Genomic DNA, 25208 nt, shown 5'->3' with positions numbered 1-25208 from the left:
GTTGCATCACGAATATGTTATCTGCGCACCGGCGTACCGGCGTACCGGCGCGAAAACCACTTTGTTCTTCCATGTCCTGAATTTCTAATTCCACCCTTTTCTTTAATACTCGGCCATACAATCTCCCCATTGCACTGGTTTTACTTATACCTCTGTAGTTTTTGCACAACGTCTTGTCTCCTTTTTTGTAAATCGAGTTAACGTGTGCACGTGTGTATAAATAATAATGATATTGGATATCTAAATAGATAGATATTAGATAAAAAGGTAAATTTTTTGTTATTTTATCTGTAGGTATAATATCACACTACAGTGTCACACTAGATGTCAATCCAGTGGTCAATCCAGATATGCCCTCCTACAAGCCATCCTGCAAGGAAAAATATTTGGAAAGCGAGGTCCAGGAAGAAGAAGAACAGCCTGGTTAAAGAACCTCAGAACCTGGTTCAACACAACATCTGTGCAGCTTTTCCGCGTTGCTGCAGATCAAATGAAGATTGCCATGATGATCGACAACATTCGTCACGGATAACGGATAGGCACATCAAGAAGAAGAATAGTGTCACAATTCAATAAAAAAATATTTTTTTAAAATATTTTTAGCAAAATTAATCCACCATTTTGTAGAACTTCAAAAACTTTTGTAACTGACTAAAATAGTCATATTTTAATTTTAACAATTTTTGAATTAAAACCCAGAAAATTTCTAGCACTAATTTTAAACGTCGTTTTCTCAATCTTTGCTTTTTTGACTTATGACACTGTACCCAAGGCTGTGGGTGAAAAATAGGTCGATTTCAGGATATAGTTCAGGAATTTTTGAAACCTATCAGGTGTTGTAAAGGACGATGCCAGGAATAACTTCTACTAAAATGTAACCAAAAATATTGTGCGCTTTTTTTTAATTGCGATTTTCATTTGTTATATTTGCAATTTTTATTGATTTTTAATTTTGCAGCTTAGGATATTAATTTTAGAGAAAAACTTTTTAATAGAAAATTGTAGTAAATTAAAAAACCTACAATTTGAGGTACGGTAAGTTTAATTTGGTTAATTGGTTGTTGCAAAACAGCCTGCGAAAGGTCCAAAATGACCGTTTTTTACCATTGCATTATTTATTGTACAAATATTTTTTTTTATTTTTTAAAGCTTTAAAATAAAGATCTTTCAATTCCAAACATAAAAAAAAATTGTAAAGCCAGATTAACGAATTTGTTGCTTAGATATTATAAATTGTTTATCCCAAGAGGTCAAATGTCGAAGGCTATAACTTTTTGAAAAAAAATCGTAGAGAGTTGGTGAAACATCTAATCTCCTTCTAAAGAGTTATATTTTCATATTCTGATGTAAATAAATGCGTAAAACATTTTTAAACCTCTAATTTTTGTGTTTGAAAATAAGGGGGCAAATTTCGTTATTTTAGAGCTGAAGCGGCCCTGTACATCCTATGAGTTTTTAACTTACAGATTATTGTTGCTAAAGATGAAACAAAGATTTATAAAAAAATAAAAAATTTCTACGACCAACTGAAACCGAGATAATTTTTGGGTTTGGAAATAAGGGGGCATATTTCGTTATAAACATTTAGAGCTGAAGCGGCCCTGTACATCCTATGAGTTTCTAACTTACAGATTATTGTTGCTGAAGACAAATCGAAGTTTTATAAAAAAAATAAAAATTTTCTACAACCAACTGAAGCCGAGATAATTGTTTTTTTTTCTTAAGTCGTAGTGCCTTTATTTATAACAATTAAGAAATTATTTTACAGTCATTGACTAAAGAAAGACTTATATTATCTTAAAATAAAAATTATTATAAAATATAATTACATTTAATTATTAAAAAATATTTTTAAAATCGGTGCATTTGCGAGCGGCCGAATTTTGCAAATCGCCCGGCTAGCTTCAAATCCGCGCGGTCGGAAAATTTTTACGTAGCTTGTATTAAATTTGGAGAGAAAACAATTTAATAATATTACCATTATAATATACAGTCTATTTACCACTGTATTTGTTTTTCTTGATAAACTTTTATATGTGAAATTTCATTTCTGAAGAAATAATATTACAAAAATGATACATATATATGAAATATATTATAACTATATTTTAATTTTTTCATTCTTATATAAATATAATAATAATAATGTTACTTCTTACTATAATATACAATATAAAACTTTTTCTTCTTGTAGTGACTATTCTTTTTGGATTTCACATATAAAAGTTTATCAAGAAAAACAAATACAGTGGTAAATAGACTGTATATCATAATGGTAATATTATTAAATTGTTTTCTGCCAAAATTTATTACAAGTTACGTAAAAATTTTCCGAGCGAGCGGATTTGAAGCGAGCCGGGCGATTTGCAAATTTCGGCCGCTTGCAAAAGCACCGATTTAAAAAATAATTTTTAATAAATAAATGTAATTCTATTTTATAATAATTTTTATTTTAAGATAACATAAGTCTTTCTTTAGTCAATGACTGTAAAATAAATTCTTAATTATTATAAATAAAGGCACTATGATTTAAGAAAAAAAAAAAAACAATTATCTCGGCTTCAGTTGGTTGTAGAAAATTTTAATTTTTTTATAAATCTTCGTTTCATCTTTAGCAACAATAATCTGTAAGTTAGAAACTCATAGGATATACAGAGCCGCCTCAGCTCTAAATGTTTATAACGAAATTTGCCCCCTTATTTTCAAACCCAAAAATTATCTCGGCTTCAGTTGGTCGTAGAAATTTTTTATTTTTTTATAAGTCTTCGCTTCATCTTCAGCAACAATAATATGTAAGTTAAAAACTCATAGGATGTACAGGGCCGCTTCAGCTCTTTCAGCCGCCGTTTATAAAGAAATTTGCCCCCTTATTTTCAAATCCAAAAATTAGAGGTTTACAATTGTTTTACGCATTTATTTACATCAGAATATGAAAATATAACTCTTTCAAAGGAGATTGGATGTTTCACTAACTTTCTACGATTTTTTTTCAAAAAGTTATAGCCTTCGACATTTGACCTCCTGGGATAAACAATTTATAATATCTAAGCAACACATTCGTTAATCTGGCTTTAAAATTTTTTTATGTTTGAAATCGAAAGATCTTCATTTAAAGCTTTAAAAAATAAAAAAAAAATTGTTTGTACAATAAATAATGCAATTGTAAAAAACGGTCATTTTGGACCTTTCGCAGGCTGTTTTGCAATAACCAATTAACCAAATTAAACTTACCGTACCTCAATTTGTAGGTTTTTGAATTTACTACAACTTTCTATTAAAAAGTTTTTCTCTAAAATCAATATCCTAAGCTACAAAATTAAAAATTAATAAAAATTGCAAATATAACAAATGAAAATCGCAATTAAAAAAAAAGCGCACAATATTTTTGGTTACATTTTAGTAGAAGTTATTCCTGGCATCGTCCTTTACAACACCTGATAGGTTTCAAAAATTCCTGAATTATATCACGTTTTTTCACCCACAGCCTGGGGTACTGTTTGAGCGGGGGTGAGATGTGTTCACACTGTATAAAGAATAGACGGGCATAATAGAACAGAATTTGTTTATTTTTTATTGTTTATTTCTTCGCTTAATTACTTATAAATATTAATACTAATAAATTATTCAAATTCTTCGTCCCAACCAGATAACTCATCTTCGGGAATATTTTTGTCCGGCGGATGCATATCTGGATTTCTATTCTTCTTTGCTCTTGCCATAAAAGGAGACACCATTTCGAAATTTTGAAGTTTGCTCCAGTTAAATCCATTAAACCAATTATGAGATTTTATCTTGGCTATTCCGTCATCCATACCTTAAACAATAAATATTGATACTAATAGTAGAATTGATGACATTATTTACCTATGTAAAGTCAGAGAACAAAATAGTTGTCAGTAATTCATAGGCTATTGATTATATATTAGAAAGGAACTACAACGTTAACGGGGTTTTATTGTTTCATATAGTCAATGGACCTTTAAATATGAAAAACCCCCGGAGTGCTACCATTTAAAGGGGTGCGTTTTTGAGAAAGGGGTGAATTAGTCCCTAGGCACAGGGTGGATTAGGCTGAGTTCTATGCACTTTTGGTACAAAAACGTCTACAGGAAAATTGTTCCAGGTTAAATTTACTATCGAAACATCACATTTTAAAGTCAAAAATATTTTTTTTACAAAAATATATTCAAAAGAAAAGCAAGAAAAAAACACGAAAGAAAGCAATTTTGTTTTTGTTCCATAACTTTTTTCCACGGGGATATAAGTATATACATTTCTTCACAGAAAAAAGTTGCCATCCTTTCTCTTTAAAATAACGTTAGACAGAAGTCTCTGTGATTTATAGTTGCCAAAATATGATTTTTCAAAGTTCGCCCCTCACAGCGATTTTGGCTCATTTTCCTTGTTACTTCTCAAACATTGTTCTGTAACTTTTTTCTACGGAGCTTTAGGTATATACAATGGAAAAGTCAATTAAGGGTCGTTTAAACACAGCGATAAATCAAACAACTTATCAAGGTCAATCGAGTTGTTGCAACTTATCATTGTGTGTAAACGGTGCATCGCACAACTTATCAAAGTTGGAGTTGGGTTGAAGGTGGTATCGCATTGAATCGCAGCGTCTAAACAGCGTTTCAACTTGTCATCACAACTAGTTGCTGTGACTTATCGTTGTGTTTAAACGACGCTTTACCTTTTAAATGGTTTATTGTAGAAGGCTGTATGACTATTTTTAAGCAAGATATTGTTGTTCAACATTTTATACTTTTAATGATTTTTGATATATTTTACGATTATTTTTTTTCTCATAAATTTTTTGTTGTATATTTAGGTACACAGGGTGTTTCATTAATAATTGTCCATATAGTAACTGGAGAAACCTTAGCACAAAATACGAAGATTTAACCTAAAACACTTAAATAAAATGTGGTTCCTTACTGAGTTAATAAATTATAATTATTGATTTTCGTATATTTTACTTTTAATTATGGAGGAATATTAATTCTTTTTATTTATATAACTAGAACTGCTTCAAACGAAAAATTTAAATTTAATTTTAATATAACAATAATAATAATTAGGATTTTAATTATTATTTATCTATTAAGTTTTATTCTAGACTATTTTTATTTTAACTCTTTTATAAAAATTGGAGAAATAAATAACCAATTTAACTTTATTGATAATAAACTATCTTTAATTAAATATTTTAACTTTCCAAATAATTTATCTAAAAATTTAATAACTATTTTTGCTCAGCATTTTAAAAATATTCGACGTATCCTTTTCATACTTGGCAGAAAGTGCGACTACTAGACACATTACTAAATTATGATAAACAAACCTTCCTAGCTACTACCAGAGGCGTATGACAGGGGATGGTGAATGGTTAACCCTTCTCAAATTCTACGCCACTGGAGGAATTACTACTTTAGTGCCATTTTTAGATTCTCCAATACTTTCTAAGTAAATACTCTTCATTGGTAACGATAAAGTCATTAGTTTTCGAGATATTTGAAGTTAAATATGAAACGGCACAGTTATTTTGATTATTTTTATGATATGATTCTTATCCTTATCATACTTGGCAGAAAGTGTAGGCAATGTACTCCCTACTAAAGTAAGATAAATAAACGTTTCTAGCTACTACCAGAGGCGTACGACAGGAGATAGTGGCTGGTTGACCCTTCCCAAATTCTACGCCACTAACGAAATTGCTATTTTAATTTTTGTATTTTAATATATTCTTTTTTGATTTATGTACATTTTATACTGTTCATTCGTAACGATAAAATGATTAGTTTTCGAGATATTTGGAATTAAAAATAAAGCGATACAATACATTAATCAAAATAACAGTGTCGTTTCATTTTTAACTTCAAAGATCTCGAAAACTAATGACTTTATCGTTACGAATGAAGAGTATATAATTTTCATAGAAAGTATTGGAGAATCCAAAAATTGAACTAAAATAGCAATTTCGTCAGTGGCGTAGAATTTATAAAGAGTCAACCATTCACTTTCCCCCGTCGTATGCCTCTGGTAATAGCCAGAAACGTCTGTTTAACATAATTTAGTAATTTGTACAGTACCTATACTTCCTACCAAGCATGAAAAGGATACGTCTAATAGTTTTAAAATGCTGAGCAAAAATAATTTTTAAATTTTTAGATAAAACACCCTGTAACTTAGTAAGTAATCACATTTTATTTAAGTGTTTTAGGTTAAATCTTCGTATTTTGTGCTAAGGTTTTTTCAGTTACTATATGGACAATTATTAATGAAACACCCTATACATTGTACAATAAAAAGAAAGCTTATTTTCTTTACTTTAAAATGGTGTATTGTAAAAAATGCTAGGACTATTTTTAAACAAGATATGCTTTTTCAAAATTTGACATATACACATGCAATAGGTTCCACTAAGTTATAACCATATGAAAAACTTTTTTGTGCGAAAACTTTATGAAAAAAAATATTCTATTCTTTATAAAATGCTCTGCATAGTCTAAAACCTAAGATGCAATCATCAGATATAAAATTTTATCAATAGTATACGATGCATGTTAAAAAATATGAATTTCGCTCAAGAGTAAAGTACCTTTATATTTCATAATATTGAAAAGTGTTATTAAGAAAGTTATTTGAAATTAAAAATTATGGTACAATATGCAATTATATTCTTCTAATTGAAAAAAATAAAAAAAATTTAAAATTTTTCTCAAATTACGGATACTCTTGGATATCTTACGGATGTCTTGTTTAAAAATAGTCCTAGAATTTTTTGCAATACACCATTTTAAACTAAAGAAAATAACCTTTTTTTATTCTACAAAGTATATACCTAAATGTACAAGAAAAAAAGTCATAATGAGAAATTTAAAAAAAGAATGTATGTGTACTTTGTACGCACGTAAGAAGATATTCTTCTATTATATAATAGGTAATTTAAACGAAGTAAATATATTTAAAAGGTTATTTGTATTTTATTTAAAAATCAAACTAACTTTCTTATCTACCACTTTCAAAAAATTTTTATTAAAACAACCAAAAATAAAAAAAATATATGAATCGCCCAGGAATTGAACCCGCAACCTTCCAATCTCAGTGCTAACGCATTTCCCACTACTCCAGCGAGGCCCTAGAAATTGACATGTAAGTTTCGGATATATTTACACAACACGGCGACATATAGTGTAAAAATGTTATGCTTACATAATATTTTATTATTTTACTACAGGGAAACCCAAATCCAAAAACATAAGAATTATAATAAGTACAGTGGAACCCCGATAAGTCGGCCCCCGAAAACCCGGAACTCCGGCTAACCCGGACCGATTTTTATCAGACAAACATTTCAACAATAAAAATGTAAGTAATATAATATTTGAGAGATAATGGGTATTTGTGTAATTTGAACTACATATACCATAGTAAAAATGACTCATGGCACACCACATTCATTGTCGTGTTATCGAAAACAACAGGCACCTGTAGTATCCGTTATTTATTTGAAACTGTCTTAGCATTGTTTAGAAAAGACTATTAAAATTCTTTTTTTAACAATGGTCTTAGTCATCACTGTTATTAAATAACATAACATCAGAGACGGTATTGTGTGTAGTAAAGTCGTATTGTTCGCTTTCGTTCTGTAATCGTTCGTAAATCTATTCAGATTTTGTGTTTGCGTGTTTTTTTGTCTATAAGGGCAACAAAACGTAAAAATGTTGTAGTGACAATGGAAAAGAAACTAGAAGCATTAAGTAGAATTGATAAAGGCGAATATTGCAGCATTATATGGTGTCGGTACATCTACAGTATCGGATTGGAAGAAAAATAGAACTGAAATCGAAGAATTTTTTTTTTTAATGATAACAAAAGACAGTTTGGACAATCGGTGCAAAGCTAATAAAGCTAAGAATGAGACTCTTGACGACGCTTTGTATGTTTTTTTTTGTGTGGAATGCGAACGTGGTTTACCAGTGTCTGTGTGACAATTATAACGGAGTTTATCTGTAAGCATACCATATTTTATTAATTTTTACCATTTTCTCCGGCTAACCCGGATTTTCGATAACCCGGATCGGCCGCGGTCCCGATTAATCCGAGTTAACGGGGTTCCACTGTAATACATTTCCTAAAACCACTAATATATTCTTTTAATGACTTATTTGCACGGTTACAGATACATACATACCTATCTTGAAAGATTAGCAATGAACTAAGTACATACTGTCAGAACTACATACTGTCAGTGTGCGCAGGCGCGCGGATCATGTACAATTTTACCCTCAATCGATTCGCCGCTAAAGAAGAATATCTTCAAAAATAATCATTAAAAATATCAAAAATCATTAAAAGTATAAAACCTTGAAAAAGCATAACTTGCTTAAAAAGAGCCGTATAATCTTATACAATAGACCATTTTAAAGGTAATTGACTTCTATTTCTACTAAATGAACCATTGCATATATGCACCTAGATATGCGAAGAAAAAAGTTACAGAACAATGTTTGCGATATAATGGAGAAAATGGCTCAAAAATGCTGTGAGCGGCGAACTTTGAAAAATCCTATTTCGGAAATTATAAATCCTAGAGATTTTTTACCTATTTTCATTTTAAAGAAGAAGGATGGAAGTTATTTTTCGCTGAAGTAATGCCTATACCTACCTATATCCCTGTGGACAAAATTGCTTTCTTCCGTGTTTTTTTCTTTCTTTTCTTTTGAATATATTTTTGTAAAAAAATATTTTTGACTTTAAAATGTGATATTTCGATAGTAAATTTAATCTGGAACAATTTTTCTGTAGACGTGTTTGTACCAAAAGTGCATAGAACTCACCCTAATTCACCCTATGCCTAGAGACTAATTCACCCCTTTCTCAAAAACGCACCCATTTAAATGGTAGTACTCCGCGGTTCTTTCAAACTTAGAGGTCCATTGACAATATGAGACAATAAAATCCCGTTAACGTTGTAGTTCCTTTTAGCTATTTATTTTGAACATAATAAATAGCCCATCATTTCGAAGTACGTGGGTTATTACGGAATTTGAGGAGAAATATGAGTAATTTCCATGGCGTGTAAAATTATACTATAATTTTACGTGTAGGTATAGTGTATACCTCGTCCAATTTACTTACCGTTGCACGTCATCCGCGCCATAGCCTGTGACACGATACCAACACGAAATATCTAGGCGGTAGGTGTGTTCTCCTTTAGAATCATTTTGATTCTAAAAAAGAACACACCCACCGCCTAAATATTTCGTGTTGGTATCGTGTCACAGGCTATGGCGCGGATGACGTGCAACGGTAAGTAAATTGGACGAGGTATATAATTCTATAATTTTATAATTATACTATTATTTTAGTAAGGAATAAGTAACATTTCATGCAACAATTCACTGCCAACTATTTCGTTTTTTAAGTATAAGAAAATTAAGTAAGTAAGTTGTTGGTCAGACTGCCAAGGAGACCATGCGAACGAACCAAACTTACTTCACTCTTCATTGTGAGGCATCTAGTGGATCGATGAATCAAACTCTGACCAGAAAACAAAAAGGCTAGCGTAGTAGTAGAGTGAGAAATATTTAGAGCAAAAAGTGACAGCAAGCTTACAATATTTAGACTATAACCACACACTCACAAGGGCTCAAGGAATGAGGAGGAGGAGGATTAATATTTAAGAATTTAAGAATATGTATTATAAGATTTTAGATAATAAATAAGAGTAGTTAATCTCAATACAGTATGGTCAGTACTATTGCATGGAACGGAGGACTAGACGCTCAACATAATGCTAAGTTAGAAGCCTTTGAACTCTGGCTTTATAGAAGGATCTTGAAAATACCTTGGACAATCCACACCACCAATGAAAATGTCCTGAGGAGAATACGTACAGATAGGGAGCTGTTAAATATCATCAAAGTACCCCGCAACACTCCTTATGGAAAAGTGGTCCCGGTCAAATTTAACGAAAGTTTGGTCAATGATACTTCTCGATGTGTAGATTAAAAAAGTCCATGGGACCTAGGTCTGAATAACTACCTACTATTATCGAGCAACAGACTTCTGAAGTTGTTGGATTCGAGTGCTTGATTTACGTTAAGTGCACTAATTCACGGTCAAGTGAACGAAAATATTTATTATTGGAAGAAGAAAGAATTATTTTCTTCATGCATACTTGCGTGTTGTATATGAATTCGTCGCCAAAAATAGATGCATCGTGTTTTAGTCTTCAGAAAACCTCCGAAAAGTCCTCAGAGAAATAAAGTAGTGCGATATAAAATGTGCTACTAGAGCGATGTAAGAATTATCATGTTTTCATGAGTGCTTCACAGTTATGCAATACCAGCAAAGCTGCAGCTCCGTCTTATCTTTGGAATACTACTGAACAGTGGCGGATCTACGGGGGATGGGGTAAATCCACCCGTAACGTGCTCCAAAATTAAAGGAAAAATTGTTCTTCATTTAACGAGAATGAACGAGATGGAGCCGTCAAAACACATTTATAACCAAAGACCGGATGGTGTGAGGAAAGACGTAGGCCCAGAGTACTATTTAAGGACCCGGTGGAAGACGAGTTACGGGTGTTAAGAGTACGAAATTGGAAAATCAACGCAAAAGATAGGAAGGAATGGAAGCTGATTCTTGAACAGGCCGAGGTCCACCAGGGGTTCTATAGCCAGTGGTGATGAACTTTTTAATACAAAATATTGTACAATCGAAGGTGCAACAGCTGAAGATGCTCAACAATTATTACAGAGGTTATTAATTCCCAATCTTGTACAAGCTAGAGTTGAGACTGATAATCTGATTAGAAGAAACGGTCAATAGAGAAGGCTTCTTAATCATAATTTTGGCAACTTTAGATAAAATAATTAACCAAGATAAAATAATTAGAGACAATGACGAAGAGTTTCAAATTGATGAGAATATGGATGAACCGGGATTCATAAGAGTTCGAATATTTTCTAGGTTTTGGCAAGCTACAAGACACCAAATATTCATTACCTACACGGTTGATGAAGATGAGCCTGCAGAAGAACCGATTAGCGGGTACTACTGTACCTGTTAATCTGGTGCGAGATCTGTGGGTACTTGTGCTCATATTATAACCAGTTATGGTTATATGAGCACAAGTCTGATATGTATGTTATGGTTTTTAGGCTTTGCAAGACATCAACCCAATGTTAAGTATCCTAATAGGTCGTTAGTTAACACGACATATGATGCATCTAACCGAAATCAGCAAACTCTTAACGTACAGATAGTTGAAGATGACGTAAACCTGATTTTTCCATAGACAATTGTAATTAATATTTAGCATTTACTGACTACCATGTACTTTGTTTTTTTCGTATTGAGATCAAGTCCATGTTCTCTACTTGTCTTATATCTGATATGCGGGACAAGTTTTATGTCAGCTAATGTATTTTTTATCTTTAGACAACGTTAACTTTAGTTCTGGACCGTGTTACGGGGGAATTTCCCCATTCCCTTCCTAGATCCGCCACTGTTCAGTGGTATTCTAAAGATAAAGCGGAACTGCAGCTTTGCTGGTATTGCATAACTGTGAAGCATTCATGAAAACATAATAATTCTTATATCGCTCTAGTAGCACATTTTATATCGCACTTCTTTAGTTTTTTGAGGACTTTTCGGAGGTTTTCTGAAGACTAAAATAGGATACATCTATTTTTGACCAAGAATTCGTATACAACACGCAAGTATGCATGAAGAAAATTAGTCTTTCTTCTTCCAATAATAAATATTTTCGCTCACTTGACCATGAATTAGTGCACTTAATGTAAACCGAGCACTCGAATCCAATAACTTCAGAAGGCTGTAACTCGAGAATAGTAGTTATTCAGACCCAGGTCCCATGGACTTTTTTAATATACACATCGAGAAGTGTCATTGACCAAACTTTCGTTAAATTTGACCGGGACCACATTTCCATAAGGAGTGTTGCGGGGTCCTTTAGAAAAGTTAACTACCTGGAACACATAATGAGAAACTAAAAAGTACCGCCTCGCGCTACTGATCATCCAGGGGAAAATTGAAAGAAAACGAAGCCCCGGTATGCACCAGATTTCATGGCTTAAAAATATCACAGACTGGACCGGCCTTGATTTAACATCCTTTTTTTTAGAGCCGCAGTGGACAGAGGCAGATTTGCCCGCGCAACTAATCATACAGGGGAAGATTGAAGGAAAACGGGGTCCCGGTAGGCACCAGATATCATGGCTTAAAAATATCAGAGATTGGACTGGCCTTGATTCAACATCCGTGTTTAGGACCGCAATGGACAGATACAGATTTGCCAGTATATTTGCTAACCTCCACTAAAAGGAAAAATACCAGAAGAAAAATCTCAATACAAGAAGCCCCAAAAATGGACTCTGTCAGGGAAGTGTCTTTGCACCTATTTTATATATACTATCGACCAACCCATTAACCAACAAACAAAACAATTAATTTATGATTATCATACATATGTGATATCCTTTTTATGAAGTCGAGGGAAAGGGAAGAACCTTTTATGAAGTCGAGAAGGAAAAAATAAGAAATGCTCTATACTATGCTGATAAAAATACAGATCTGAATCTGAAACATACTCCTACCAAAACACAGGTGTTTGCTTTCCATCTGAATAGAGTCTCTGTCAAAAAGGAAAAGAAATACTCAACACTATGAAGGAAAGAAAAATGAGCTGTGGTTACATACTAAGAAATGAAAAACATATACAAGGGAAAGTGGAGGGACAAAGAGGACGGGGGAGACGACGCACGTACTAGTTGAAAAATTTAAAGCAGTGGAGTGGAAAAACAACAATAACTCTTCAGAACGGCTGCAGACAGAGTTCAATGGGCCATGATGATCACTGATCACCAATGCCCTTAAGGGATGAGACACATAAAGAAGAAGAATCTCTGATCAGGGGCGAAATGCAGTTCTGGTTATACAGGAACGAGATGAAGTTCTGGATGTAAGTAAAACCACTAAACCCAATATTTACCGTTTTAATGACACTAACCCGATTTAAATGACTTTTAAAGCGTGTGGACCTCTGACTTGAGTTTTACTGACCATACTCTCACCTATCTGTTACGTGTTTTTATAAATGAATTAAAAGGTCAAACGTTACGCTTTAAGCCTTATTACAAATAAAATAAAATAAAATAAAATAAAGTAAAGAATTGTTACAGCTTAACTTCAACAACACGTGGCAGATAATTAAAATGTAGGCTACACATGCCATACATGCAATAATAATATTTGAGAAAATTAGCGTTATTTTACACGTAGCAATAAATCCATTGTTTAATAGAAGATATTATAGGCTTGGATCGCGCGTACCAAAAAAAGTTGATTAATAGCAAGCTGAAAATTTGTTAATAGCTTAACCTTGTCTAGTCGGACACACTTTGATGTATGGGAACACTGGAACAGGGGAAGTTTTAATTGTGGAACAGGTTAAAAATTTGGAACGTCAGACTACGAAAACGACCTATGTATTTTGTCGGACAGAACTTCCAATTGATTTGTTACCCTTTCATTAAACTCTCATGCAAAAATCAGACTGCTATTTATCACCAACTGGGTATTTTAATAAGTCCGACACGTGGAACATGTAAAATTTCAGGAATTACGTTGGTGATAAATAGCAGTCTGATTTTTGCTTGAGAGCTTAATAGACCAAGAGGCAGCGCTGAAAAATCTCTTTGAATTTAATAAAGCTAAATTTTTTACAGTTGATTACTGTGAGTGTGTAGAGAAACATACTGCGGTCGGTCAAGCGAAACGTAGAACAGGGATTACTGAGAGGGTATCAAAGTTGCTTTCCTACGAAGGTAATTAAATCCATTTACTAAGGCTGAAAATCAGTACACACATTCTAAATTAAATATAAATAAAAGTTATTATAGTCGGTCAGCTGTATGACGGGACAGAGCCGGTCGGTCGGCCCCAATAGTCGATTGAGGAAATGAAGTATTTTAGCTCGTAATTTTTTCGTCCAGCATAGATTTACTTGAAATTTTCACAGAAGGTAGGGAGTAGTCCAAGAATCATTTTCTATATCATGCCGCTATCATACACTAAAACCTTGGGGGTGGGAATCTTTTATTACATTTTAACCATGTAATTCGATGGAAAAAGTGAGTATAAGAAAAAAATGTGTTTTAAATTTTCTTTGTAAAACTAATATTTTTCGAGTTATTAGCGCTTGAAAAAAAAACAGTTTTTCGACGAAAAAAACGACTTTTTTAGACGGTTTTTTGAGAATACCTCGAAAAATAGTCTATATATTTTTTGGCGATAAAAAGTTTCTTCAAAAATGATTTTGTAGGATTTTTAAAGAGCTATAAGACTGTGTAAATTAAATTCCGTAAGATCCTTAGTTTTTAATTGGGGCGGGTTTAAAGGGCTCGAATAAGGTGGTGTTTGCTGGTAAATAGAGGTTTTAAACAGCTATATCTGGGTAACTATTCACTGTAATGAAAATCTATGTACAGGATAATTTTAGTCATTAAAAAAGCTACAATTTACATAATTTTTTCGTATCTTCAGTATTTTCGGAGATATTTTGAAGTAAAAGGAGAAAAATACCAAATTGCAAAAAATCAACTTTTTTTAAACTCCAAATTTTCCAAAATTAGGCGTTGAGTGTATTCTTGAGTGTATTGATAATATAAATATAAAAGGAAGTACAGAAAGGTGAAGACCAATTTTAAATTAGGAAGGTAATTGGGGGGTTGTTTTCACTGATTTTTTCGTAGAGAAAAGCAGGTACCGACATTTTTTTGATTATAAGTCGCTTAATTTTAATTTTTATTATTTTTCTTTTTGAAAGGTCTAATTGTATATTTGAAAAAAGATTATTATTTAAGTTTTCCTGGAAAAATGCAAATTTTCCCATTATTTGGCTTTGAATATTTCAAATTATGCATTTGACGAAAAAAGCTAACTTTTAACATGCCGTATATCGGTTTGTATTGGTCTTAAAGATATTATTGGAAAATAATTTGTTTTGTGTTACTAAAAGATACAATTTTGGGCGAAAAAATTGCGAGCCAAAATGCTTCATTTCCTCAATCGACTATTGGGCCGACCGACCGGCTCTGTCCCGCCATACAGTTGATCGACTGTAATAACTTTTATTTATATTTAATTTATAATGTGTGTACTGATTTTCAGCCTTAGTAAATAGATTTAATTACCTTCGTAGGAAAGCAACTTTGATACCCTCTCAGTAACCCCTGTTCTACGTTTCGCTTGACCGACCGCAGTATGTTTGTCTACACATTCACAGTAATCAACTGTGAAAAATCTAGCTTTAGTAAATTCAAAGAGATTTTTCAGCGCTGCTTCTTCGTCTATAATGAAAGGGTAACAAATCAATCGGAAGTTCTGTCCAACAAAATACATGAGACGTTTTCGTAGTTTAACGTTCCAAATCTTTAACCTGTTCCACAATTAAAATTTCCCCTGTTCCAGTGTTCCCGTACTTCAAAGTTTGTCGGACTAGACACCGTTAAGCTATAAACAAATTTTCAGTTTGCTATTAATCAACTTTTTTTTGGTACGCGGGGTCCAGGCATATTAAACACCATCTCAGAAACAAATATATTAATGGTAAGCAATATGGTAAAATGGTATAAAAAGTTTTACACTACATTGGCTTACCTAATCTATTTTGTGGATTCCTGTGACATAGTTTAAGAACTAAATTTTTGGCTGCCGGTGGAACAAAATTTGGGAAATTAACTTTTTCGATGCCATCTAAAATGTTTTTGAAGATGGCGCTCTCTTTAGAACTAGCGAATGGTGTTTTTCCACAGAGCATTTCGAAAGTAAAAATTCCAATTGTCCATAGGTCTACTGCTCTGTCATATGATTGTTTAGATGCTACTTCTGGAGCTACATATTCAATGGTTCCTAAAAGAAGTATTAGAGACTTTTACAAAAGGTATAGCTGGTTAAGATAGTGAATAATGCCCCCCTCAGCAATATTCCAAAAATAAAAATACCATTTTTAAATTTCTAGCGCAAGGTTCAATTTTTATTGAAATTCTGAAATTTTTAAAATACAAAAAAATTTGGGCCGAACGTAGCATCGAAAAAAAAACATTTTTTTTGGTGCCAAATTATCTCCATGATTTTTTTCATATTTTATAAGTGAGGCATTTTTCGCTATTTTATTTAACCCGTTATAACCTTGACGTCCTTCCAAGCACATCCCCAAAAAAATTCTACAATGATCAGAACCGAAGATATTGCAAAAAAAACACGTTTTAATTTTTTGGGGGTTATGGGTGGGGCTAGGGATCTAAAAATTTTTTTTATTAGAATACTTTTTGATGTACAGCCCCTGGCAAATTATTAGAAGCACTATAAGATTTTATAAAATGTTAATTATGAGGCGATACTACGTAGGTTTTTTGTATGTACCAGACACAATGTATGTTGTTTGGTTGTCCATTTAATTGTCTATATTTGATCACAAATAAAACAACATTATTATTTGAACAAATCTGTATTTATTGACTCTTGAAGGAAAACAAAAATAACGACAATTAAATGTTATTTTGTTGAGCCGCCTTTAGCCACTATTAGAGCTTTAATTTTACAGGTATCTTAGTACAGGTTTGCAGTGATAGTATGCCGCGCATAATTAAAGCTCTAATAGTGGCTAAAGGTGGCTCAACAAAATATTTAACATTTAATTGTCGTTATTTTTGTTTTTTTCAAGAGTTAAAAAATAAATTATACATATTTGTTAATTAATAATGATGATTAGTTTGTGATAAAAACTAGACAATTAAATGGACAACAAAATAATAGATATACATTGTGTCTGATACATACAAAAAACCTGTTTAGTATCACCTCATAATTACTTTTTTTTATAAAATCTTATAGTGCGTCTAATAATATGGCCAGGGACTGTAGAACAAGATGGTATTTTTATTTTTGTAATATCGTTGAGGGGTATTTTTCACTATCCTAATTGGATTTGTTAATTATTTTCCAATATACTGATACTAAGTACTGTTGCGTCGTATTTTACAAGCTTCTCATTAATATTGGTCGCTAACATAACAGTATCAGGCGAAACAGAAATGACTGAGATATGGTAAGCTTATAAGATCAGTAGATTACTTACCAGCAAAAGTAAAAGTCTTTTCAAATTTGGGTAATTTTTTGGCATATCCAAAATCTGTTAGTTTGAAGTATCCGTTGGACGTTAATAACACGTTTTCTGGCTTCAGATCCCTAAATACGATTTCCTTCGAATGCAGGTACTCGATAGCTTCTAAAACACAGCCGACTATAAACTTGGCTTCTTTTTCTTTAAATCTTCTATCAGGGAGTTCTTTATAAAGAATATGCCAAAGATCTCCAGCTGAAACAGAACAGAATTAGAAATATAGCTATATGGAGGCAACGTGGCGGCTATATGAAGGCCATAATACCAACAGGCTACTGTCCTACTGTCAACATATGTAATACCAAAAAAATAAACGCCAAGCAGTGTAACGATCATAGCACTATCAGTCTAATGAATCATGTATTGAAAATTTTCTTAAAAATACTGCACTCGAGAATTTACAACAAAATATAAGTATGTACAAAGCGAAACGCAGTTTAGTTTCAGAAATGAAATAACCTTAAAACCAGAGAAGCATTATTCAGTTTGCAAGTCATGATTCAAAGATGTAGAGATATTGAAAAACCGGCATTTTATGTGTGTTTATGTATAGTATTATAATACTATGGTATCATCATCATCTGCATACCTGATTTTGCCGGTACCCGTTTAGTAGAATATCTTTTTCAGTTTCATGCAAAGCTTCGATAAATATTCTTTCAGAGTAGAGGTTGAAAATTAGAGGAGCCAAAATACAGCGTTGCCTCACTCCACACATGATTTTCACATAAAGTCCTTTTACCCTATGACGGCCAATATGCAATTAAGAGATGATCAGTGGGTCTCAAACAGTGGGGCGTTAATATTTAATTCCGATCGCTTGAAAAGTAAAAATATTTAATTTCCTGTATTTTATGTTTAGTAAGAATGTTGGATTTACTCTATAGGCTATTGATTATATTCAAAATAAGATAGCTAAAAGGAACTACAACGTTAACGGGATTTTATTATTTCATATCGTCAATGGACATCTATATATGGAAAAATTGCGGAGTGCTACCATTTACAGGGGTGCGTTTTTGAGAAATGGGTGAATTAGTCCCTGGGCACAGATTACATTAGGGTGAGTTCTATGCACTTTTGGTACAAACACGTCTACATAAAAATTGTTCCTGGTTAAATTTACTATCTAAATATCTCTTTTTAGAGTCAAAGATACTTTTTTTACAAAAATATATTCAAAATAAAAAACACAAAGAAACCCAAAAGAAAGAAATTGTGTTTCTTGTCCCATAACTTCTGTCCACAGGGATATAGGTATAGAAATTGCTTCACAGAAAAAAAAACTTAGATCTTTTCTCTTTAAAATGCTGTTTGGTAGAGGTCATTAGGATTTACAGTTTTAAAAATATGATTTTTCAAAATTTGCCACTCACAGCAATTTTGGGTAATTTTCCTTGTTATTTCGCAAATATTGTTCTGTAACTTTTTTCTACGTAACTTTAGGTGTATGCAATGGTACATGTAATAGGAAGAGAAATCAATTGCCTTTAAAATCGTCTACTGCATAACGTTGTGCGACATTTTTAAGAGGTTATGGTTTTTGCAAATTTTATACTTTTAACGATTTTTTATATTTATTACGATTATTTTTTAAATTTCTCATTACAACTTTTTTTCTTCTACATTTATGTATATATTATATTTTATAATAAAAAATAAATCTTATTTTGTTTACTTTAAAATGGTGTATTATGAAAAATTGTAGGATTATTTTTAAATCAGATATGCTTTTTCAAAATGTAATAAGTAGCTGCAACGATTTTTGATTTTAGGATTATTTTTTAAATTTCTCATTATAACTTTTTTTTCTTGTACATGGATATACTATATATTGCTCAATAAAGAGAGCTTACTTTCTGTTCTTTAAAATGGTGTCTCATCTATATTTAAATAATGGAAACCGAGTGATTCTTTGATATTTTTTAACCTGTATTATTTAAATTATTTCTTTTACAAAAATTACATAAACATTAGTCTTAGAAAACATCACTTTAGTTAAAATTACTTAAAACTTAGTTAAAAATTATTTAAACGTTGACATTTAAAAAATTTTCAAAATCATAGTCCATCTCTTCGTTAGCATTAGCTTCAATATCTTCCTCTGACACCTCAGTTAGCTTAGAGTTCTCACAATTAATACCCATGCACCCTTTGCAGAATATTGAACAACTATTTCCTATCTTCCTACAGCCGCAGTTTTTTGTACATCCTTTGGTACATTTACATGCTATTTTTTCAAGCAAAGCTTGTGGTGCAGGAGCTTTGACAGTAAATATTGGAATTACCTAATCTATATTTTGAAGTTTGTCAGCCCCAGTCAAGTGGATCCAAAGTAATACCTTTAAAAAATAAAATTCAATCATAACACACAATCACATAAAAAAGTTATAATAAGAAATTTAAAAAATAATCCTCAAATCAAAACTCGTTTCAAGTACTTACTACATTTTGAAAAAGCATATCTTATAAAACGCATTTTATTCAAAAATAATCCTAGAATTTTTTATAATACACCGTTTTAAAGGAGACAAAATAAGCTTTCTTTTTTATTATATAATATATACCTAAATGAGGAAGAAAAAAAGTTATAATAAGAAATTTTAAAAATAATCGTAAGAAATATGAAAAATCGTTAAAGGTATAAAATCTCGAAAAACCATAACCTCTTAAAAAAGCCACACAACGTTATGCAGTAGACCATTTTAAAGGTAATTCATTTCTCTTCCTATTACATGTACCATTGCATATTATCTAAAGTTACGTAGAAAAAAGTTACAGAACAATATGTGCGAAATAACAAGGAAAATTGCCCAAAATTGCTCTGAGTGGCGAACTTTGAAAAATCATATTTCGAAAACTATAAATCCTAATTACCTCTACTAAACAACATTTTAAAGAAGAAATCTATAGGTTTTTTTTCTGTATAGCAATATCTATACCTATATCCTCGTGGACAAAAGTTATGGGACAAAAAACAAAATTTCTTTCTTTTGGGTTTCTTTGTGCTTTTTCTTTTGAATATATTTTTGTAAAAAAAAGTATCATTGACTTTTAAAAGTGATATTTAGATAGGAAATTTAACCAGGAACAATTTTTATGTAGATATGTTTGTACCAAAACGGCATAGAACTCACCCTAATGTAACCTGTGCCCAGGGACTAATTCACCCATTTCTCAAAAACGCACTCCTGTAAATGGTAGCACTCCGCGGTTTTTTCATATATAGAGATCCACTGACCATATCAAATAATAAAACCCCGTTAACGTTGTAGTTCCTTTCTACAGTACATAATCAATAGCCTACTATCAAAGGCAAATAAAATGAATATAATATGTATATACAGGGCGTGTTAAAAGAAATGGGACGGAATATTTCGAATACTCGAAATTATTTGTCGACATCAAATGTTCATTAAGATCTCTATTTATAATTAAAATTATACGAATGGTTTTGCTTGCAGTAAAATTGGAAAATATTTGACAAGTGGCTGGTATGTCCAAATTTGAATAAAATACATCCAGGACTTTACTTTCTACAGACACTGTATTAAATATAACCTTGAAACAAACTGGCACTAAATCACTTCCGAGTTTTCAACAAAACAAAAGGTTTAAACAAGTGTAGTGATTGCAAAAACGGTTCGCATGTTTTAAATAAGATTTTTGCTTATTATGTATTTTGCTAAAATATTAAATAACACCAATACAATTCACAACCATCATTTAATTTTTAACGATAAACAAGTGTAATATGATGACAAGTTTGAATTTGATCGACTTTGTCGATAACAGTGTCGTTAATAGATATTTTTAAATACCATGAAGCATTTTCCAATGATAGGGTGGATTTAATGCGGGCTCCACACACGCCAAAGTTGACCGAAGTCCGAAGTACCTCTCTACACACTCGTTCTACTTCGCGAGGAAGTGCGATACCGACAAAGAGCGGTGCGATACCGACAAAGATCCCTTTGTATCGGACGCGCCAGACCGACAGAGAATGGAAGTAGAACGAAGTGAGGCAAAGTTGCACAAGGTGGCCGTCTACACTCTCGTACTTGTTGAATCTCGATCGACTTCGGCGAGAGTGTGGAGCTCACATAAGAAATACATATTTACTAAACAAATTTTTTACGTGTAAAAAGGAGATTATAATAATTATGACACATGGTACTTCTTATTTTTTTTAAATAATATGGTTTTGTAAAGGCATAACTTTGATTATTGGCTAAACCTACATTATACGATACGTCACAAGAAATTAAAAAAAGTTAACATGTAAATTTACTGTTTAAATAAGATACAGTGCGCTGGAATAAGTGTTACCCCCCCTGAATAACCTATTTATTTCTAGCACATAAGCAAAACACTAGGACAGGTCGATTTTTAAAATAATCGAAGTATATTATAACACCAATGTTTCGAATTTTACGCGATCCCTCTTCAGGTGACAGGCAAAACTTTGATTTTTTTAAATGGGAAAGTACATCATGTGATAGCTCATTTAAAAGTGTTTGATATACTGATCACAAAAATGTATAATACTTTAATCCTTTTTAAAAGCGTAGGCGCAAAATTTCGATCGAATTGTTTTTAAACGCATTCATTTTTTTCGAATCCTGAGAGAACTAATAAGTATTTTTGAAAAATTTAAACGCAGAATAAAAGATTACATTATTACCGAGGGCTGAAAGTCCCTTAAAATAAACAAAAATTTCTTTTGATAGATATATTTGAAATAAAAATCCGACTAAATTTTCTTTTTTTTCACCCCTGTGACTTATTAAAATAATCATTATAGAAGTTCTCAGGGACTTTTGACCCTCGATAATATTGTAATATTTCATTCTGGGTTTAAATTTTTCAAAAATACTTATTAGTTTTCTCAGGATTCGAAAAAAATTTAATACATTTCACAATATTTCGACCGAAATTTTGCTCCTACGGTCTCAAAAAGGATTAAAGTATTATAAATTTTTGTAATCAGTCTTTCAAAAGATTTTAAATGAGGTGTCACATGATGTACTTTCCCATTAAAAAATCAAAGTTATCACTGTCACCTGAAGAGGGACCGCTTAAAGTTCGAAATATTGATGCTATAATATACTATGATTATTTTAAAAATCGACCTGTCCGAGCGTTTTGCTTACATAAGTGCTGAAAATTAATAAGTTATTAAGGGGGTAACACTTATTCCAGCGCACTGTATATTCCGTTGTTAAGTAGTGCTGATTGACACAACAGACCAGTAAAATGTTATTTATTCAGATAGTGTAAAATATATCGCCTCTTATCATCTGGTCCGCTAGTAATAAAGTTATCAGCATTTAATTGCAAAGCGGTCTTCTTAGGTGGAAAATACTATATTCGGTGTGTTCCCCTTTCCACTCGCAAAAATACCCTCCATACAGGAGAGAATTCGTTCTCTCAGCAACAAATACATACTACGCACGATTAAAACCTTGTCTAAAATTCTTTGTAGATCTGTAATAGTTTCTGCTATTAGTATTGTGTCATCGGCGTATCTAATTTCACATATGGGTAGGCCATAATTTATTTTTATGCCTGCTACTTCATCTTCTAATACTTTTTTGAATATTTCTTCTGAGTATGCATTAAACAGTGATGGCGACAAGACACAGCCCTGTCTAACGCCTCTTTTGATTTTTATTTTATTGGTGTTTAAATTATTTATTCTTATGACAGCTTCTTGTTTATAATACAGATTATTTATTATTCTTATATCCCGTGTGTCGATGTTCTTTGTTCTCAGTAGTTTTATTAACGGATTATGTTTCACCGTATCGAATGCCTTGTTATACACTGGTCAACAAAAAAAATTGAAAAAAAATGAACAGACACTCTGATGGGTGTTCTTTACTAATTTTGGGTCGCTGAACTCGAATATGACCTCCGTTTTTTTCCATCACCCTCCATTTTTCCGCTCCCCCCTATTCTTGCCAAAATAGTGGTGAAATAGGTAAATTTCGTTTAATTTGCTCATTTCGCCGCGATAAATGCCAACTTATAGATTAAAATTACAGTAAAATAATGATTAAGATTATGCCCAACGATAAACATAATTGGGGATCCGAGGGGGCGAAAAAAGGGGAAGAAAGGGGCATTTTTCTGAAAAAAACGTAAAAAATCAGCATTTTTCAGTATTTTTTTTTTGGAAAAAAAGCGACATTACAGGCCTTTTGCCATTTTTTACACCTTCCCAATACCCCCCTTGAACCGCCTTGCATCATCATATCTCTCTTTTTCACCCTCCCCCCCTTAAAGCCCCCTCGTTCTTCAACAAGAAAAAAAAACATAAATATGGATGTACAAAAAAAAAGAAGTTACCTATTTATTTGAAACAAACTCTTATGTGGTTTTGATTGTATCTGAGAATTATGACAAAAATATGATTAGATAAGGTGGAGGGGGAGAAAAAGTATTGAAATTAATCATAAGGCTAAGCAATCAAAAAGTCTGAAAAAAAAACATACCTGCATCTACTTGGAAATTTTTCTCCTTTTGTAAGCGTCCTCCGGTGTTTCTCGAATTTGAGTCCAACAGTAGTCCGCCAACATACTAGGGTTCCATTTTCCAGCGTATCTCTTCTCCATTTGGGCAATCTGCTGATGAAATCTTTCACCATGCTCGTCCGAAACGGCTCCACAATTTTCCGGGAAAAAACTCAGGTGGGAGTGGAGAAAATGGACTTTCAATGACATATTGCAACCTAAAGCCTTGTAAGATTTAAGTAGCTCATCAATTCGTTGTTGATAGTCATCTGACCTTTTGTTTCCAAGAAAATTGCGACAAACAAAAACAAAAAGTTTCCCAGGCTCTTTTCTCTTTTCTTGACACACTGTTGGAGAAAGCATCGTCATCAAATAACTGTTTAATCTGGGGTCCCACAAATACGCCTTCTTTGATTTTGGCATCACTTATATGCGGAAATTTTTGCTTCAGGTATAAGAATCCTTTACCATCCCTATTTAGAGCCTTAACGAATTGTTTAAAAAGGCCCAGCTTAATGTGAAGTGGAGGTATAATGATTTTTTTTTGTCTACTAAGGCACCAAAAGCGATGTTTTTACAACCGGGAATATCATTCACGCGCAAGGGCCAGTCTTTTCGCAAATAATGTTGATATTTAGTACGGCTGTCCCATTCACAAAGAAAGCAACAAAATTTAGTGTATCCAGCTTGCAATCCAGTTAATATTGCCACTACTTTGAGGTCAGCACAAACATTCCATTGATGATGATCGTAACTAATTTTTTCCAAAATTTTTCTTAGATTGTCATATGTTTCCTTTATACTGGTTGCATAGGCAACAGGGACCGATGGTAGATCATTTCCATTATTAAGTAAAACCGCTTTTAAACTAGTTTTTGAGGAATCAATGAAAAGTCTCCAGTTTTCAGATACGTATGGTATTTTTAGCTCAGTCATTAGTCCTGCAATGTTGTTACAGCTAATTAAATCTTCATCATCATCATCTCGCGAGAAAAAAGAAATGAAGGCGGAATTTCTTTTTCTGAAAAACGTAATATTGACATCTTTCTGCAGGAGATTTTTCTGCTGAAGTCGTGAACCAAGAAGCTCAGCTTTTATTTTAGGCAGGTTTAAATCGCAAACTAAGTCGTTCAATTCCTCCTGAGTAAAAAGTTGTGGTTCGTTCGAACCGTTAGGCGTGTAGTCTCCATCTTGGCTCCCATGTGAGGTCTCCTCTTCCAGTGGTGACGCATTCTGTTCAGTTGCTGATTCTTCATCATCTAGGGTGTAGTTTACGGGTGGTATGGGAACAGGCAGCATATTACTATGTTCCACGGGTCTAATTGCCGAAGGGATATTCGGATAAGTGATGGTACGTTTCGATTTTCGCGAAAATTCAGATATTTTCGTCATACAAAAATAACAGTCCTCGGCATGAGAAGTGGGCTCACGCCAGACCATTGGTACAGCGAAGGACATCGGACGTGATTTCCCAC

General features: G+C 32.5%; 1 protein-coding gene across 2 annotated transcripts in view; it reads right to left on the bottom strand.

Annotated features, from left to right (window-relative positions):
* Window positions 1–3545: 3545 nt before the first annotated feature.
* The window catches only part of LOC114326942 (cGMP-dependent protein kinase, isozyme 1), an 83504-nt gene continuing 61841 nt past the window's right edge, over window positions 3546–25208 (bottom strand). For both annotated transcript variants that reach the window (XM_050658602.1, XM_050658609.1), the window contains 3 exons: window positions 17174–17413; window positions 15694–15945; window positions 3546–3814 (listed from right to left, as the gene is read on the bottom strand). In XM_050658602.1, coding sequence (XP_050514559.1) covers window positions 3621–3814; window positions 15694–15945; window positions 17174–17413 — 686 coding nt within the window. In that variant the 3' untranslated portion in view covers window positions 3546–3620. The remainder of the gene's footprint in view (window positions 3815–15693; window positions 15946–17173; window positions 17414–25208) is intronic.

This window comes from Diabrotica virgifera, chromosome 1, assembly GCF_917563875.1.
Source record: "Diabrotica virgifera virgifera chromosome 1, PGI_DIABVI_V3a".
NCBI classification, from domain to species: Eukaryota; Metazoa; Arthropoda; class Insecta; order Coleoptera; family Chrysomelidae; genus Diabrotica; species Diabrotica virgifera.
The sequence above is the reverse complement of the archived record's forward strand: the minus strand, read 5'-3'. Positions and strand labels throughout refer to the sequence as shown.